Source organism: Macaca mulatta, chromosome 16 (genome assembly GCF_049350105.2).
Source record: "Macaca mulatta isolate MMU2019108-1 chromosome 16, T2T-MMU8v2.0, whole genome shotgun sequence".
Lineage (NCBI taxonomy): Eukaryota > Metazoa > Chordata > Mammalia > Primates > Cercopithecidae > Macaca > Macaca mulatta.
In genome coordinates, this window is record NC_133421.1 from 73,872,810 (window position 1) to 73,891,868 (window position 19,059).

General features: G+C 52.7%; 1 protein-coding gene across 1 annotated transcript in view; it reads right to left on the reverse strand.

Annotated features, from left to right (window-relative positions):
• The window catches only part of SCN4A (sodium voltage-gated channel alpha subunit 4), a 52,077-nt gene that overhangs the window by 24,750 nt on the left and 8,268 nt on the right, over nucleotides 1-19,059 (reverse strand). The window contains exons 3-12 of the mRNA XM_015120096.3: nucleotides 9,781-10,447; nucleotides 9,578-9,696; nucleotides 9,362-9,451; nucleotides 8,948-9,076; nucleotides 8,387-8,478; nucleotides 5,143-5,475; nucleotides 3,591-3,654; nucleotides 3,211-3,352; nucleotides 1,584-1,793; nucleotides 788-941 (exon numbers count right to left, since the gene is read on the reverse strand). Of these exons, the coding sequence (XP_014975582.1) occupies nucleotides 788-941; nucleotides 1,584-1,793; nucleotides 3,211-3,352; nucleotides 3,591-3,654; nucleotides 5,143-5,475; nucleotides 8,387-8,478; nucleotides 8,948-9,076; nucleotides 9,362-9,451; nucleotides 9,578-9,696; nucleotides 9,781-10,053 (1,606 nt within the window). The 5' untranslated portion in view covers nucleotides 10,054-10,447. The remainder of the gene's footprint in view (nucleotides 1-787; nucleotides 942-1,583; nucleotides 1,794-3,210; nucleotides 3,353-3,590; nucleotides 3,655-5,142; nucleotides 5,476-8,386; nucleotides 8,479-8,947; nucleotides 9,077-9,361; nucleotides 9,452-9,577; nucleotides 9,697-9,780; nucleotides 10,448-19,059) is intronic.

Here is a 19,059-nt window from a genome sequence, read left to right on the forward strand (position 1 = left end):
TCCCTGGCGCAAGGCAAGCTGACCTGAGGAGGGAACCAGATCTCTCTGCGTCAGAATTCCTTTATTCTATTGTCCCTCTTTCCTGTGCTTCCTCCTTCCCTCCTGCCTCCTCACTTCCCTCCCTCTCATCCATCCATCCATCCGCCCACCCATCCATCCGTCCATCCATCCATCCATCCATCCATCCATCCAACCATCCATCCATCTATCCATCCATCCATCCATCCATCCATCCATCCATCCATCCATCCGTCTGTCTGTCCGTCCATCTATCCATCCATCTGTTGTGTTGTGTCTATTCACCCTCTCTCATCACAACATCCTTATTCTTCCGAGATTCGGCAAGTGACACAGGGACTGGGGAGTCTATCACTCTTCTTGGGCAGAATTTGACTTTCGGCCTTTAACTTTTACCCAGAGAACACTTGAGGAGCAGGATGTCCAATTTCCGGAACATTGGGCCTTCTGGTTAGTATTATTAGCCTGTGCTTCCCATTGGGCAGCCCCCAAGGCCCTCCCGGAAGTCCCCAGTTCCCACAGCAGCCTGGCCTTGCAGCTAGAACTGGGCCAGGTTAAGACAGGACTATATTTATCACAGCCGTTTCTTCTACGCCAATATTAAGTTACTGTCCTGAAGCTGGTCCAGGCAGGCCCCACCCTGACCTCAGGGGCCTGAATGGGTAGAGGGGGCACAGGGCACTCACTTTCCATGGCATCCCTGTCCTCCTGAATCCAGTCCAGCCAGGCTCCACCCTACCTAAGTGGGCAGGGGGCACAAGGCACTCACCTTCCATGGCATCAGAGATGCTGCTGTCTCCGCTGCCGCTCTGCCTTGGGGCTCCCTTCTGCCCTGGCGATGCGTCCAGGCTGCCATTGCAGTCTTTGCCATGGGCTGGGTCCCCATCTGCCTCCCCACCTTCCAGAGCTTGGGCGGCCTTGGCCTGTAGACCAGCAAGAGTGACGGGCAGGAAGTCCAGCTCTGAGCCAGAGGGATGGACTAATCGACCCTCAGAGCTTCTTCCAGAGTCCTTCAGGGTGGCAGCCCCTCTTCCTGGCCTATGTCAAACTTAGTGCAGGTGGGGGAGGGACCAACCTCCGTGGTGGTGGGGGTGACAGGGTAGGAACCAAAGTGACTGAGGACCCTCTGCCCTGAAGACCCTTGACTCTGATGCTCCTACTAACCCTCCACTTGTTGACAGAATGAGAAAATGGTCAGCCACTCCCTGGGGCTTCCTCGGGACCTACCCCTCCCTCAGTATGGACTCTTCCAATACCCAGAAAGCAACACAAAACCAGAAATATTTGAGCTGGAAGAATATTTCAAGTTTAGCTACTCCAGATTCCTTGTTATAGACAGGGAAACTGAGGCACAGAGCAGAGAAATACTTTTTCTACTGCTTGGATCCCCCCACCTCCCTGCCACCAGCAAAACTCCCAGCCCAGGGCCTTCTGCTTCTTCTGCCTCAAAACCCCTACCCCGGTGCCCTCCCTCACCCTCAGCCCCCCAGGGAGAAGCCAGTGGCAGCCCCGGCTGAGGGAAGGTAGAGCCCTGGGTCCTCGATCTCCCTTCCCTGAGTCCAGACCTTCTCCAGCTCCTCCTGGTGCTTTTTGAACTTCTCGAGCATCTGCTGAAACTCCTCCTCTTTCTCCTTATCCTCGGCCAGGGTGGCCTCGTTCTGCTCGGCATACGCCATGGCTACCACGGCCAGGATCAGATTGATGAGGTAGAAAGAGCCCAGGAAGATGATGACCACGAAGAAGATCATGTAGGTCTTGCCAGCTGCTCGAAGGGTCTGGGAGCAGAGGGAGAGGGAGTGGAGGGGTCCTATGACATCCACCTCCTTTGACCCACTGCCCCTTTCCATACATCCATTGCCCAGATGGGTAAGCAGAGCCCCTCCCTCACAGAGCCTGGAGAATTGATGGCTGTCACTGGCATGCTGAGCCATGTTCTGGGGAACTTCGAAATATCTACTTGGGACTCAGGGGTTTTTGGTCTTCTGGCTTGGAGGAGGACAAAAGCCAGGCATCCTGATATCAGACAGCCAGGACAGAAAATTGGTGAACATGGGTTTGGGGTCAGCTTAAATTCTAGCTTTGCCACAGTGCCTGGCACCTAGTAAGAACTCAACAAATAATAGCTATTATTATTATTGTTTAATCAATTTTTTTTTTTTAGACATAGTCTCGCTCTGTTGCCCAGGCTGGAGTGCAGTGGTGCGATCTCGGCTCACTGCAACCTCCACCTCCCAGGTTGAAGTGATTCTCCTTCCTCAGTCTCCTGCATAGCTGGAATTACAAGTGTTTGCCACCAAACCCGGCTAATTTTGCATTTTTTGTAGAGATGAGTTTTGCCATGTTGGCCAGGCTGGTCTCAAACTTCTGACCTCAAGTGATCTGCCTGCCTCAGCCTCCCAGTGTGCTAGGATTACAGGCATGAGCCACTGCACCTGGCCAGTAGCTGTTATTATTTTTGTTATTGTTATCAACACCATCAATGTTAGAAACATTATCAGGCATCAGAAGGCACTGTCCTTCCAGACTTAGCCTACCTTCCCCGCAAACAGCAGAAGCCAAATAAAATATGGGGAGCACTGAATTTCTTTCTTTCTTTTTTTTGAGATGGAGTCTCACTCTGTCACCCAGGCTGGAGTGCAGTGGCATGGTCTCAGCTCACTGCCACCTCCACCTCCCGGGTTCAAGCAATTCTCCCTGCTCAGCCTCCTGAGGAGCTGGGACCATAGGTGCGTGCCACCATACTCAGCTCATTTTTGTATTTTTAGTAGAGACGGGGGTTTCACTATGTTGGCCAGGCTGGTCTCGAACTCCTGACCTCGTGATCCACCTCCGCCTCCCCAAATGCTGGGATTCAGGCGTGAGCCCCCGCGCCTGGCAGGCAGCACTGAATTTCTAAGCTGCCCTACTGATTCTTGTGAGGCCTAAGGGTTCCTGGGCTTGTGCCTGTGCTAGGCCCAGACCTCGTCTCTGAAAACCAAGGTGTGGAAAAAATTAAAGCCATGGCTTGGCTCGGAGCAGGTGTCCAGTTTCAGAGAGCGCAAGCTCCTATAAAGGCACTGTGGGAGTCCATGAGGAGATGGCCCAGTTGAGGGGTTGGCCATCCTGCGGTAGGCCCCATCAGGCACTGAAGAGGCTGCAGGGATGGGGGGGGAGTGGCTGTAGGGTTGGGAGGCAGAGTTGGGGCAGTTGTACCAGCTGGAAGAGGTTCTCCCAATAGTCCTGTGTCATGAGGCGGAAGAGAGCCAGGAAGGCCCAGCTGAAGGTGTCGTAGCTGGTGTAGCCATAGTTGGGGTTCCGCCCGGTCTTGATGCACTCATAACCCTCGGGGCAGTGCCTAGGGATAGGACAGGGGGCTAGGTTTAGGGTGGGAGGAGCACTCCAGCTGGGGACAGATGGGGGCCCCAAGGGAAAGAAAATCTGTCAGTTCTGCCTGTGTCCCCCAAACAGAAAAGTATTCCATCCATACCCATAGGTTTCCCTGCACTCCCATCCACCCCAGGTCCTTGTCTCAATCAGCTCCCACCTTCCAAGACCCCTGGGGCGCATTTTCTGCATCCCTTAGCATCACTCACCCAGCATCACTGCTGTTCCCACAGAGTAGGGCATCGCTGGAGCCCTCCAGGAAGTAGAAGTTCCCTTTGGGAGTCAGAGGCCACAGAGGAGGCAAGTCACCCACATGGACACAGTGTGAGCACCTGAGCCCATTGCACACCTGTGGACAGGTCTGCGTGTACCACATAAACCAAATGGATGTTCCCTGGCTGCCTCTTCCCCATCCTTTAAGGACAGCTCCAAGTTCCAAGGTCTCTGGGTAGGGACTTGGCAGGGAGCTCAGCTGCAAGCACTGTCAGCCCAGTGCCCAGTGTGGGCGAAAAGTCAGAACGCAGCAGCAGCACAGACAGGGAACGTGTACGTGTGTGCATGGGGCTACTGTGTACCTTTGCAGGGCACCTGAGTGAAGGGTGTGTGGGGGCTGGAATCCAGGTGCCAGGGTGAGAAGGGGTATCTTTTCCTAATTTGCAAGAAGGCACTATGTAGACTAACAGTGGCTGTGTGAGAAAGTGTGTGTTTCTGGCATGTGTGCCTGTGAAGATGCATATGTGAATAGGATGTGGGTGTGTGGGTATGTGACGGTGACCCTGCCAGGGTGTGAGCATGTGGTGTGATGAAGGAGGACAGGGGGTGCACAGGTTAGGGAGTAGGAACTATAGACTTGCTTTGTATAGTGAGAGTTTCAGGATTTTTCTTTTTCTTTTCTTTCTTCTTTTTTTTTTTGAGACCGAGTTTCACTCTTGTTGCCCAGGCTGGAGTGCAATGGCGTGATCTCGGTTCACTGCAACCTCCGTCTGCCAGGTTCCAAGCTATTCTCCTGCCTCAGCCTCCCGAGTAGCTGGGATTACAGGCACTATGCCCAGCTAATTTTTGTATTTTTGGTAGAGACGGAGTTTCACCACGTTGGTCAGGCTGATCTGGAACTCCTGACCTCAGGTGATCTGCCTGCCTCGCCCTCCCAAAGTGCTGGGATTACAGGCATGAACCACCATGCCTGGCACTTTAGGGTTTTTAAAACAGTTTGCCATTTGTTGTTGCACTAACCCTTTGAGGAAGGGATTGTTATCTTGATTTTATAGGTGAGGATTCAGAGGGCTAGGGAGATCAAGTGACTAGTCAGAGGTGACACAGGCTGCGAAGTGCTGGATTTAAGCTCAGGTCCTCGCCAGCCTATTTGTCTCGTTAAGAAGTGAAGGCAGGGTGGGGTGCGGTGGCTCACGTCTGTAATCCCAGCACTTTGGGAGGCTGAGGTGGGAGGATCACACGAGGTCAGGAGTTCGAGACCAGCCTAGCCAACATGATATAACCCTATCTTTACTAAAAATTAAAAAATTAGCTGGGCTTGGTGGCACATGCCTGTAATCCTAGCTACTTGGGAGGCCGAGGCAGGAGAATCGCTTGAAGCCAGGAGGTGGAGGTTGCAGCGAGCTGAGATGGCGCCATTGCACTCCAGCCTGGGTGACGGAGTGAGACTCTGTCTCAAAAAAAAAAAAAAGAAAGAAAATGTGGGAACAGAGGGTACCCTAGGGACTGGGACAGGATCCCCTTTGCCTGTCCACCTTCCATTCTTACCTTCATCATTGATGTAGGCGTCCCAGTCAAAGGTATCGTTGGTGGCCCAGCTTGCATGGCTGTTCCACGTGTCGTTGGCATACCATGAGTCATTGCCATACCACATCTCATTGCCATACCATGTGTCATTGCCGTACCACGTGTCATTACTGTACCACGTGGTGTTGGTGTCGTTGAACGGCGGGGGCCAGCGCACACACTTCTGCCTCAGGTTTCCCATGAAGAGCTGCAGTCCCACCAGCGCAAAGACGCTCAGGCAGAAGACAGTGAGGATCATCACATCTGACAGCTTTTTCACCGACTGGATCAGGGCCCCCACAATCGTCTTTAGCCCTGACCGCAGAGAGGGCAAGGATAATGGCAGGGGGCAGTGCAGGGTGATAACAGAGCCCCCCAGCCTCCACCACCAAGCTTTTTCCTACTCCATCTTCAAGGCTTGACTTACTGAGCACCACTACTTCCCTGAAGCCTTCTGAAATTAACCCCACCCTTCTCTGATCACATCCTCAATCTGGAGCCTTCAAATGGCCACAGATGCTCAGCCACTAGGAGAAGGAACTATAAAGACCTAATGGGCTGTTGCCTGACCTATAGAGCAAACAAAGGCATAGAGTGGAGCTTAATACATGTCACTAGGTTAACGCTCTCAAAGTGTGTTCAACAGAACACTAATCTCCCATGCTGCACCCTTAAAAAGCAGGGGGTTGATAATGTTTGGGAAAAGCTGCGCTCTAGATTCTGCTCTTGGAGAGTCATTATGTAGATGATCCTATCAAAGGTTCTGAAAAGTCCTGCAGAAATAAACAAAACCTTTATTTGTGTTTATTTATTTAGTTAGAGACAGAGTCTCGTTCTGTTACCCAGGCTGGAATGCAGTGGCACGATCTTGGCTCACTGCAATCTCTGCCTCCTGGGTTCAAGTGATTCTCCTGCCTCAGCCTCCCAAGTAGCTGGGATTACAGGTGTGTGCCACCACACCCAGTTCGTTTTTTGGATTTTTTGTATTTTTAGTAGGGATGAGGTTTCACTATGTTGGACAGGCTGGTCTCGAAGTCCTGGCCTCAAGTAATCAGCCTGCCTCAGCCTCCCAAAGTGCTGGGATTACAGGCATGAGCCACCTCGCCCGGCCTATTAAACAAAAACTTTAATCTCACGTATCCTTAACATATTTGACCATAGAACCCTTTTCCTTAAAATGCCTAGTAACATCCGAGGAACAGCAGAACCTCTAGACTGACCTTGAAACATCATTATATTCTTTAGACAGACAAAGGCATAAACGATGCTGAAAGAATCCCAGCGCAGATTCCCATCACCTATGGAAGAGCCATAACTTCTTCCTTGGGCCTAATCATAGTGCCTCTTGCGTTAATATGACTTCATTTCCTTTTCTTATCCTGATATGGAAAACAAATGCTTGGCAGCCTCCTTATAAAAGCTCTCCTGCGCCCCGAGGATGCCAGCAGCTGGCACAGAGGAAAGGCAACGCCGTCTTGCTCAGTGGCCAATGTACAGTGTGGAATTTTGGAAATGCTTCCTCTCGTGGGTCTGACACCTTCCTCGGCTGCAGTCAGAGGGCCTTAGACTAGAAGAGAGCTCAGATGCTTTCTTTCTTTTCTTTTTCTTTTTCCCTTCCTTCCCTTCCTTCCCTTCCTTCCCTTCCTTCCCTTCCTTCCCTTCCTTCCCTTTCTCTCTTTCTCTCTTTCTCTCTTTCTCTCTTTCTTTCTTTCTTTTTTTGACATAGAGTCTTGCTCTGTTGCCCAGGCTGGAGTGCAGTGGTGTGATCTCGGGTCACTGCAACCTCCGCCTCTTTGATTCAAGCAATTCTCCTGCCTCAACCTCCCAGGTAACTGGGATTACAGGCACGTGCCACGATGCCCAGCTTATTTTTGTATTTTTAGTAGAGACGGGGTTTCACCATGTTGGCCAGGCTGGTCTCAAAGTCCTGACCTCAAGTGATTCACCCGTCTCGGCCTCCCAAAGTGCTGGGATTACAGGCGTGGGCCACCACACCTGGCCTCAGGTACTTTCTCACATTAGGATTTAACAGTTTCCCCTCTTCTGAGAGCCTGATCTCTATCCTTTTTCTTTTTCTCCTTTACTGGGAGAGAATCTCCAGTTTCTCCACATGCTTTTGTGCGGGTCTGAATGATCGGATTCTATTGATTACATGCTTCTTGATGCATTACTTTGGAATTGCCCTGGCCTTATTGCTCAGCAGGTGCCTGCTGTGTTCCTAATTGAGCCCTCAGGGCTCTGACCTTTCCTCATGGAGTCCTTTTGTGTCTCTCTCTGCTCTGCTTGGTCTGCTTATTTTATTGAGCACACGCATATATATCACAAACCACGGGTCAGGGGCTGTGAGGGCCTTACGGATATTAAGGCATTTAATCCTTACAACAATCTAAAGAGTGGTACTATTAGTCTCCATATTCTACAGATAAGGAAACTGAGACATGGACAGGGTGAGGCACTTGCCCAAAGTTAAAGTTAGGAAGTAGTAGAGGTGAGAATTGAAACCAGGCAGTCAGGCTCCAGAATCTGTGCTTTTTTTTTTTTTTGAGACAGAGTCTTGTTCTTTTTCCCAGGCTGGAGTGCAGTGGCAAGACTACAGCTCATGGCAGCCTCAATCTCCTGGGCTCAAACTATCCTCCCCCCTCAGCCTCCCAAGTAGCTGGGACTATAGGAGAGCATAACCAGGCCCAGCTAATTTCTTTCTTTTTTTTTTTTTTTTGAGATGGAATCTCACTCTGTTGCCCAGGCTGTAGTGCAGTGGCATGATTTTGGCTCACTGCCACCTCTGTCCCCTAGGTTCAAGTGATCCTCCTGCCTCAGCCTCCTGAGTAGATGGGACTACAGGTGCACACCACCATGCCAGGCTAATTTTTGTATTTTTAGTAGAGACAGGGTTTTGCTTTGTTGGCCAGGCTGGTCTCAAACTCCTGACCTTAGTTGATCCACCCGCCTCAGCCTCCCAAAGTGCTGGGATTACAGGCATGAGCCACCGTACCCAGCTGAGTCTGTGCTCTTAACAACCTTGCCATGCTGCCTCTCAAATGCCTATCCTTCCAAGTAGAACTCCTTCTGCCCTCTGGTCACATGGGCCCCTCTGTATCCTGGCTTTGCTGTGAGTTCTACAAAAACACCAGCCTGGGAGTGTTGTGACACTGAGTCAGGTTCCAGGCCTGCGCATGGTACGGGGGTCTCTCGGCTCAGGCAGAGGGTCCCTGCACCTTCCCAGTACCTGGGATGACCGTGATGGTTTTGAGGGCCCGCAGCACCCGGAAGGTCCTCAAGGCTGAGATGTTGCCCAAGTCCACAAACTCTGTCAGGTACCTGGGTAGGGGGTGGAAGGGTGTGGGGACTGTCAGAGGCTGGGGTGGGTGGTAGGACAAAAATCAGGGCTTCTCCAGGCCTGGAATGAGGATTCCCAAGAAATTGGGTGTACCACAGGGTCTGGGGGGCAGGGAAGACACCCCAAATCTCCTCTGGGAGCCCAAGAGTTGGGAAAGACAGTGCAGGAGCTCTGGGGGAGTGGGGATGGCAAAGACAGCCTGGCTCGCCCAGCAGGTTGAGGGCCCATGGGCCTGTGGGTCAGGGCTGCCTCATGTGATTATCAGGAGTCCATCAGGAAAGCTCTGAGCCAGACCCTGAGAATGGCAGTTTCTAGAATTGTGCAGCTCCCTATCTGCACAACTGATCAATGTCCCCTGCAGCCCTCAGCCCAAGGCAGCTGCCCTCTTTGAGGCCTGGCCCCGTCCCCTCACCCACTCCAGCCTCAGGATGTCCTGGGGCCCCTGCTCACGCCATCATGATGACGCTGAAGTCCAGCCAGTTCCAGGGGTCCCGGAGGAATGTGAAGTCGTCGACACAGAAGCCTCGGGCCAGTATCTTGATGAGAGACTCAAAGGTGTAGATCCCCGTGAAGGTGTACCTGCGGGGGAGAGGGCCGGCCAGGGCAGACATGTCACCCGGGCAGGGGTGAGTGTGGCAACGACAGACCCCTAGAAGGGAGGGACACAGAAATAAAATATGCCACTCAGGTGGCTAAGGACACTAGCGAGTGATAGTGTGGCCACCCCGGGGGCTCAAGGTGTGGATGAGGGTCACAGTGACAGTGTGTCTCCCTGAAAGACAAGAGCAGCGTCACACAGAGGTGTAGACACCTGAAACGGGCTATGTCCCAGGGCTGGGGAGCTCAGGGAGCAGGGAGACTTACTCCACATTCTTGGACCAGGGAGGCGGGTCACTCATGGTCATGAAGACGCAGTTGGTCAAGATGGTGATCATGATGAACATGCTGAACAGCGTGGGGCAGGGTCAAGGAAAGTGAGGAAGCAGCTAGGATGGGAGGTGACAGAGGGTCTCCTGGGCCAGAGCACCCCATCTTGCCCATCCCAAACCCCTTCCGCCTCTCCCGTCTCAGGCAGGATATGCGTGGATGAGCACCTTGATGGCCCCACGCCTGACCAGGCTGAAGGGGCTCAGCAGGTAGAGAGCGGGTGTGGCGGAGAAGCGGAAGATGGCCTTGCCCTTGTTGAGTACGATGAAGGTCTAAGGTGGGGAGAGAGGCTGTGAGGCCTGGGGACAGACAGATGGACAGCAGACAGACAGAGGGGGGGCCCTCCCAGCCCAGACCTTCTTGTCACTGTAGTAGGGATCCAGGTCCTCCAGGGGGATGCCGATGACCTCCGGTGGGGGGTCCCCATAGATCATAGGTAGGTTCTTGCCAGCCTCCAAGTCACTTCGTGGCTTCCGTTCGGGCTCCTCGATCTCCATCTGCTTGTTCCGCTGCAGCCGGGCTTCCTCCTCCACCGCCCGCTGTTCTATGGCTGCCAGGGACTCCCGGGTGAAGGGGCGCAAGCAATCAGGGCCCAGAGGCACCAGGGTGCACAGAGATGGTCTGGCCATCCTCGCATCCTGGGCTCAGAGACCAGGAGGGTGGTGAGTGGCCAGGGGAGCTGCAGTGCGCAGCCCTGGAGTGCTGGGCGGCCGCCCCTCCCTGGGCCGGCCGTCCACTCCTCACCTCCTGCTTGCCCAGTGGCTGAGCCGGGGAGGTGGGCGTGCAGGCTCTGTCGGGACTGGGAGATGTACCTGCAAGGCCCAGGTGCTGCTGCTACACGGGTGCTGGGCACAGAGCATCACCCCTGGCCCCACACCACGCTTTCCCCAGCAGTGGCAGGGGCCGCCCCCAGGACCGACGGCAAACCAACCAGATTCTTTGTGGCCTTGGGACTTGGGACCAACACCCTCGTGCCTTCGACTGCCTCCTGGGCTCAAGCTCCAGGAACTGTGTGGCTTCAGCCTAATGGGACAGAGAGAGAATCACAGTTGACTGTGCTCAGTTGACCTCTGGATGGGCCAAGATGAGGGGCCTGGTTGGGGGATTAGCCCAGAGTGGGACTGGCACAGGAACTTCATCCTGAGGGCCAATGTGGATCCTGATATTGGCCACCTGGAGATGTAGGTGGAGACCATGAAGGTGGCAGCCAGGCTCTGTGCAAAAAGGTTGCTGTGATTGATTAGTGATGTCTGCCGGGGCGCAAGGAGGAAGAATGTGGTGCCTCTGCCTGTATTTACCATCCCTGGCCTGGAGGGAAGGGTAAAGGAAGATGGGGGTGGGTGTGGATTCCTCTTTTCTGACCTTTGGAGTACTTGGTGTTGGGCTGGGAGAGGGAAGAAGGAAGGGCCTTGGGCCCGGTAGAGGTCTCCCAGCAGTTCCCTCCCACCGCCCTGGGGGACCTAGCCCACTGGGCAGGCAGGGGGAACTGGGAGAGGAACACTGAGTCTGGAGAGCTGCGGATGCTAACATGGAAGAGAAGGACATACAGGGAAGGTCACAGGGACAAGGAGATAGACAACTCCAACGGTGGGGGCAGGGCTAGAGCTCCTGGGGACTGCTTTTGGCTGGTGGATGCACATACTGGATGGGGGGAAGGGGCACCCACCAGGAGCCTTTGATGCCTGTGAGCATTGTGTGGACTGGGCCCCACCTGGCCCCTCTCCCCTTCTGCCCAGCCCTCCAGAGCCTATTCCCTGTAGAAGGGAAGGAGGATCACTTATTGCAAATGGCCCTGGGGGAATGATCACATCAGCAGGCAGTTGCAGAGAGACCCCTGCAGCCCAGCTGCACACAGCCACCGCGAGACCCACATGGACAGACCTGGAGCCACCCCTGCACCACAGAGACCTGGACAGACCCCTAGAGACTCCCAAAGCCACACCTGAGGGTGGCCCTCTCCCAGTGGACCTTGACCCCTGCAGCAGCGCTCCCGTCCTGGTCAGCACAGGCACTTCTCAGGCTTGATCAACAGGTGGGGAGGGCGGCCAGGGAGAGGCCAGAGTCATTGGGCAGAGCTGGCCACGCCCCCATGCCTGGCTTCCCAGCTGCTCCCTACAGCACCCAGGGAGTCGTGTTTCCACGGGGATGACTCTGCTTATTCCTGCCAACCCTGCCCTCAGCTGCTCATTGGCCCCCATTGTGAGCATGGGCGTGTACGTGCATACACACTTGCACACACAGGCACACGCACGCACACCCGGCCTGGAGCCACCCCTCATGCAGACCTTCCCAGTTGCATCTCACAGCTCTGTCATATACCTTGCCACCTTCCTCCCCATCACCCACCCCACATACACCCCTACATGCTGCTTGTCACTACGCAGAAGGTGCCAACCAGCCAGATGGCTTTGAAGAGACCCCTGGGCTGCTGTGCACCCACCCAGTCCACAGTCCCTGCTGCGACGATCCTCCTGTCCTGATACTGCTCACTCTCTTCATTACAGGAGCCCAAGTAGGGCCACAAAAGCCCACAGACACATAGTCTGGCTCCCAACCCCAGCACTCGAGGAAATGACTCTCACCTGAGTCACCAGAGCTCCCCAGGGGACAGATCCAGTGTTTTCTTCCCCACCGGCCCTCCTGAGCTTCCCACACTGCTCACCACCTTTCTTCTTGGGAGCAGGACATCACCTGCGCATCTGGCCACTCTCCCCAGCTCTGCTCTGGGACCTGCCCCTTCCCTGCCCCTGGAAGATGCTTCTTCTCTGGGGCCTGTTCTGCAGCCTGTGTTTTTTTTTTTTTTTTTGCACAGCGCCCTTCAAAATGTTCACTTCCTCCTAATTTCCTCTTCTCCTATGCCTCCATTACCCCTGAGGTCTGGCTGTTTTGTAATGTGAGGGAAAGAATGTCCTCACTGGTTCCACTTGTTAAAGCTGGCTTTGGTTGGTGGTTGCCCAAAGCATCTTGGTGGTAGATCTGGCCAGTTCCACACCCTACTGAGGCTCCCTCTCCAGTGTCACTGCCCTTTCCACCCTCCACCCCTCACCTGCTCTGTTCAAATAACCTCCCTGAGTAGTGACATGCTCCTGTAGTCCCAGCTACAGAGGCAGGAGGATCCCTTAAGCTCAGGAGTTCAAGGCTGCAGTGAGCCACGATGGTGCCACTGGTCCTCTAGCCTGGGTGACAGAGTGAGACCCTGTCTCAAAAACCAACTGAAAAAACCCCTCCCACTGGGTTCTCCCCTAGGCTACCATAAATATTTGTAAAATCACAAATTTCACCCCTGCTTAAATATTTAATGGCTTTCCACTGCTTAAGAGTAAGTCCTAAGCCCTACCCAGGGCTCCCAAGGCCCTCCATGATCAGATCCCTACCTCATCGCCTACCCTTCCCCCATCCTCTGGCCATGCTACCTCCATTTTCACAAATGGGCCAAGCTATTTCCCACCCTCCTGCCCTAACCCCCATGTCTTTGCTTGTGGTTTGCTCTCCTCCCAGAGCACCCATCTTCTTTGTCTCCCTGGAGAGCTTCCATTCATCTTTCTAGACTCAACCCACACAAAAACCATCTCCTCCAGGAAGGCCTCCCTGGGTACCCTGGCCGGGGGGAACTCTCCCCTTGTTTGTGTCACCAGCTCAATAAAAGTTTATCAAATGAATAAGTGAATGAATTACAGAGGCACTCCACCTTAGCTCTTTTCTCCTTTAAACATACCCTGAACCTAAATCATAACCAGAAACCATATCTCCTCTGAAATCACCACTTCAAGCTCTCCCCTTGTCCCTGCCACCTCAGCTCCTGGCTCAGGGGCCCGGTTGCTATAATCTTTGGGCATCTTCAATTCTTTGACCCTGCACTTTCTCCCTCTCCATCAGACTGCTTCTGACTTCACGTCCCTCCTCATGTAGCCTCACTTAGAAGATCACCATTCTGGTCCCTCCTCCACAACTCCCAGGGTGTGATCTCTCTCCTTCTATCACACTGTCCTGGGGAACCCCTAAACTGCATGTCCCCAGCTCTGTTTTTCCAAAGTCATCCCTGAGCTGGAGACATGTGGCTGGGGAAATGGTATGACCAGGTTGAGCTCATCTTAAATTCATGGTCACATACTCTGGGTTTGTCCTCAATCCTGCCAGCCCTGTAGTGTGGATTTTTCTGGTAGGCTCACTTTTCCACTTTTTGAAAAGAACTATTTCATGCCTTCTCCTCTTTCCTCAGACCTCCACATTCCTCCCCATGTGCCTCCCAGCTGATGGTCTTCCCTGGGGAAGGAAGAACCACCACACACTGTCAAATCCACAGAACCGTCTCCCCATCCCACCCCGTCTTCCTCCATCTTGTTAGAATAATAATAATAAGCAAGAATCAGGCTTTCCTGGGGCTCAGGACCCCAGCCCCTCTTGCTTCTCAGAGATCTTTCCAGGTGTCCTCTCTCTACGGCCCATCCACTTCTCCCCATCTGTGAACAGACTCTAGTTTCCCCACTTTAAAAACAATGGCAGTAGTGACAAAACTCCCCTTCTGGCCCCACACCTCCCTGCATCTATTGCCCTATTTTCCTGTTCCTCTTCAGAGTAAAACTTCTTAGAAAGTGTCTACACCAGCTGTCTTGACTTCCTTACCTTTCATTCTCTCTCCAATCCATTCCAACCTGGCTTCCCTTTCCCTCAACTGAAACTACTTTTGTCAAGTCACTAACACCCTCCCTGCTGCCAAGTCCAGTGAACACGCTTCTGTCCTCAGCTCCATACAGCCCAGTTGGCCACAGCCCCTTTCTGGAAGCACTTGATTCTCGCAGCCTCCATGGAAGCTGCTCACTGTTTACCTTCCACATCCCTGGCTGCTCTGTATCACTTTCCTCTGCTTGTCCTGATTTCTCTCCCCAGTCTCTAAGGTTTTTCAGGGTTCAAGCTGGTTCGGGGTGGCATCATTCCTATGACTATAAATAATGTCGTGGGGCCAGGCACAGTGTCTCACGCCTATGATCCCAGTGCTTTGGGAGGCCAAGGTGGGAGGATCGTTTGAGCCTAGGAATTGGAGACCAGTCTGGGCCACAAAGTGAGACCCTGTCTCCACGAAAAATAAAATAATTAACTGGGTGTGATGGTGTGTGCCTACAGTCCCAGCTATTCAGGAGGCTGAGGCAGGAGGATCACTTGAACCCAAGGAAGTGGAGTCTGCAGTGAGCTGTGATTGCGCTACTGCACTCCAGCCTGGGCGACAGAGCAAGACCCTGTCTCTAAAAATCAATAAATACAATAAAATAATAAATCAATTATAAAATAATAAGTTCATGAATAAAATAATAGTCATGGGAATGTGATAGACGTCTCTCTTGAAGTCCAGGCTGGTATATTCAACTGCCCCTGGACGGCTCCACTGGGATGGCTCACACCCTCCCAACTGCAATCAGACGTTTGCATTTTCCACTGTTCCACCCAGGAAATGGCATCACTGCTATTGGCTGCTCAAATCAAAAATTAGGGTGTCTCCCTGAATTCTCCTTTTCCTTCACCTTCCACACCCAGCCTGTCCAAAGTTCTATTAATATCATCTCCAACATACACCTATACTTGACATTTTTCCATCTCCCTGGGTCCATACCACAATAGTCTCTTACAATAGCCTGTTTCCTGCTATCTGCTTTTGCACACACGCCCTCCGAATCAGGCCCCTAAAATAGCCATGAATCTTTTAAAAACAAAAACTAGTCATGCTGTTTCTCCTTTTAAAATTCTCCAGGCTGGCCGGGCGCGGTGGCTCAAGCCTGTAATCCCAGCACTTTGGGAGGCCGAGACGGGCGGATCACGAGGTCAGGAGATCGAGACCATCCTGGCTAACACGGTGAAACCCCGTCTCTACTAAAAAATACAAAAAACTAGCCGGGCGCGGTGGCAGGCGCCTGTAGTCCCAACTACTCGGGAGGCTGAGGCAGGAGAACGGCGTGAACCCGGGAGGCGGAGCTTGCAGTGAGCTGAGATCCGGCCACTGCACTCCAGCCTGGGCGGCAGAGCGAGACTCCGTCTCAAAAAAAAAAAAAAAAAAAAAAAAAAAATTCTCCAGGCTGGGCGCAGTGGTTCACGCCTGTAATCCCAGCACTTTGGGAGGCCGAGGCAGGTGGATCACCTGAGGTCAGGAGTTCAAGACGAGCCTGACCAACATGGTGAAACCGCATGTCTACTTAAAATGCAAAAATTAGCCAGACGTGGTGGTGGGCAACTGTAATCCCAGGTACTCAGGAGGCTAAGGCAGGAGAATCGTTTGAGCCTGGGAGAGGGAGGTTGCAATGAGCTGAGATCATGCCACTGCATTTCAGCCTGGGCGACAGAGTGAGACTCTGTCTCAAAAAACTAAAATAAAATAAAATATACATAATAAAATAAAATTCTCCAGTAATTTCTTGTTACACTTAGAGTAAACCTAACCTTACCATAGTGGCCTCCTTGGCCTGGTGATCGAACCTCTCACCTTTGTCTCCTGATCTGCCCCTCCAGTCTCACTGGCCTCCTTCCAGCTCCTTGACCACTGCGCTGGCTCCTGCTCTTGGCCTCCACCCAGCTCCTGCTCCCCCTAGATCCCTCTTCCCTCTCCCCTTTCACGTGGATTTTCCTTCTCATCCCTCTGTGCTAAGCTCAAACGTCCCCTCTTCCAAGGGGCCTTCCTTCTCCTTCACTCCCCGTGACAGACCCCTGTATTTTTCTTGACATCATATATCATAATTTGTAATCACTTGCTTATTTGCCTTATGTATTTGTCTGTCACCCTCACTAGGCTGAAACACCAAGAGAACAGCGACTGTGTCTGCCCAGTCCCAACACTGTGCACACAGTAGGCACTTAATAAGTGTCTGTTGAATGAATGAGCGAATGGGGCCTTGGATACAGACCTTTCCAGGGATACAATGGATTCTGATATGTTTCTTTGATTCAGTCATTCATCTACCCATTTATTCATTCTGTTTGTGGGCTGGAAGCTGAGCTGGGCATGAGTAGGACAGAAAGCTGCCACAGCTGACAGTCCTGGGGGAGGTAGACGTGGCACATGGCGGCTGAGACACAAGGAGATGGTGAGGCCTGCCCTCAAGAGGGGAGTTGACTGTGTTTTGCGAGTTTGAGTGGATTACTTCCAAGTAGGGGGAGGAAAGATGCGGCTTTTCAGTTGGGCCTCGAAGGATGAGTGAGTCAGGAACACAGGGAAGTGGAGGGGAAGGACATCCCAAGGGGCGAGAATAACCAGAGCAAAGACAGGCAGGACGCAGGGAACTCCCTCATGTGTAGCACAGAAGCTGTTTAGGGGCTTGGGGGCAGGGAAGATGGCAGCTGGGCCAGGGCTTGCTGCAGGCCTGAGGGTCTGGACTTCAACCTGTAGCCTCGGGGAGCCCCTCACAGGGCAGGTGGGCTGGGGTGGTGCCATCATTGGCAGCATGTGTGGTCCTCTGGTCCACACTTTCCGTGTGTCTAGAATAGAGAGCATGAGTTGTGTTGTTTCAACGGGCAGCAGTGGAGGAATGGAAGGATGTCTGGGATGTACGAACGGTGACTTCCTGGCAGGGACAAAGCACCAACAAAGCCCCAGGAGATAAGTCAGGCGATGGGCTGGCCATCTCCATGTGTCTCCCTAGGCCACAGGCAGAAGTAATGGGGCCAAGATGACAGCTCCTGCTGTCCTTCCACTCACCTCCACCCCCGAGTTATCCCCTGAGATGTGGCAGCTGAGGGTCTGGGGGAGCTCCAGGCAACCTCCTCCCAGTGAATTTAAGAATGTTGGAGTCTGTGGGCCATGGTGGCTCACGTCTGTAATCCCAGCTCTTTGGGAAGGCGAGGGAGGAGGACTGCTTGAGTTCAGGAGTTCAAGACCAGCCTCGGCAACAAAGTGAGACCCTGTCTCTACTAAAAAATGAAACAAATCAGCCGGGGTTGGTAGTGTGCGCCTGTGGTCTCAGCTACTTGGGAGATGGAGCGGGAGGATCACTTGAGCCGCAGTGAGCTATGACTGTGTCACTGCATGCCAGCCTGGATAACAGAGTGAGACCCTGTTTCAAAAAAAGAAAAAAAAGAATGTTGGAGTCACAAGGACTTGAGAGCAACAAGTCCGACTCCCTCATTTTGCAGATGGAGAAACTAAGGCCCAGAGAGGACCAGAACCCACCCAGAGCTCACATATTTATTCATTCAACAAACATTTTCTGAACACCTGCTACAGCGTGCTGGGCTGTGGTCTGGGTGCCAGGGCAGACCGCGGCAGTGGCAAAGTCCCTGTCCTCACTGAGCTTGCATTCCAGAGGGAGGGGGCAGGCGGTAAATAGGGAAGCAAATAAGATAATTTTAGCGAGTGATAAATGAGAAGCTGAGCCAAGACTCAAACCCAGCTCCTCAGGAGCCAGGGCTGGAGTCTGTTTCACAAGTGAAAAGTCCCATGGAACCTCCGTTGAAATGGAAGTTTGGGCGGAAGTGGTGGGCAAATTCAGGCCATCCTGGGGGCCTGGAAGTGGTGAGCTGACAGGGATGCGGGGGGAGGGGTTGGGAGTCTGAGAGCCAGGCTGGGGCCAGCTGTCTTCGGGCAGGGAGCCGAGGCTGAGGACGCTGGAGGGCGAGGCAGCTCTTCTCTGGAGTGGGTCCAGCCCTGCATTGTCTCTCTCTGTGGTGCAGCCAGATCGGAACACCCAATTCCAGATATAGTCTGATCACAGAGGCCTTTTCTCCCTGGCCTGGAGACCCTTTATTCATTCTGCGATGGCATCACTTCTTCCACAGCCCAAACAAAGCTGGGGTTTGCAGTCACTCCTAGGTCTTTTCCTCATGAGCTGGGGTCTAATTAGGTCTTCCCCTTCTTATGCACTGTGCAACGGATTTTTCTCTTTTAAACCCATGTGCACCTCACAAAATAGTAGTATCTTGAATCCAACAACGTATGAAAAGAATTATACACCACGATCAAGTGGAATTTATCTCAGGTATGCGAGGCAGGTTCAACATTTGAAAATCAGACGGGACGCGGTGGTTTATGCCTGTAATCCAGCACTTTGGGAGACCAAGGTGGGCAGATTGCTTGAGCACAGTTCGAGAACAACCTGGACAACATGGTGAAACCTCATCTCTACAAAAAGTACAAAAAGTTAGCTGGGTGTGTGCAGTGGTGGCCACCTACAGTTGCAGCTAACCAGGAAGCTGAGGTGGGAGGATCACCTGAGCTCTGGAGGTCAAGGCTACAGTGAGCCGTGATCACACCACTGCACTCCAGCCTGAGTGACAGAGTGAGACCTTGTTGCAAAAAAAAAAAAAAAAAAAAAAAATCAATTAATGTAATCCATCACATCAACAGGCTAAAGAAGAAAGATCACATAATCATATCAATAGATGCAGCAAAAGCATTTGACAAAATGCAGCTCCCATTCATGATGAAGTCTCAGCAAACTAGAAGTAGAGGGAAACTTCCTGAAGTTAACAGAGTGTTTACCAGGAAACCTACAACTAAAATTGCTTTGTTTTTTGTTTGTTTGTTTGTTTTTTGACAGAGCTTCATTCTTGTTGCCCAGGGTGGAGTGCAATGGAGTAATCTCGGCTGCAACCTCCGCCTCCTGGGTTCAAGCAATTCTCCTGCCTCAGCCTCTTAAGTATCTGGGATTACAGGTGTG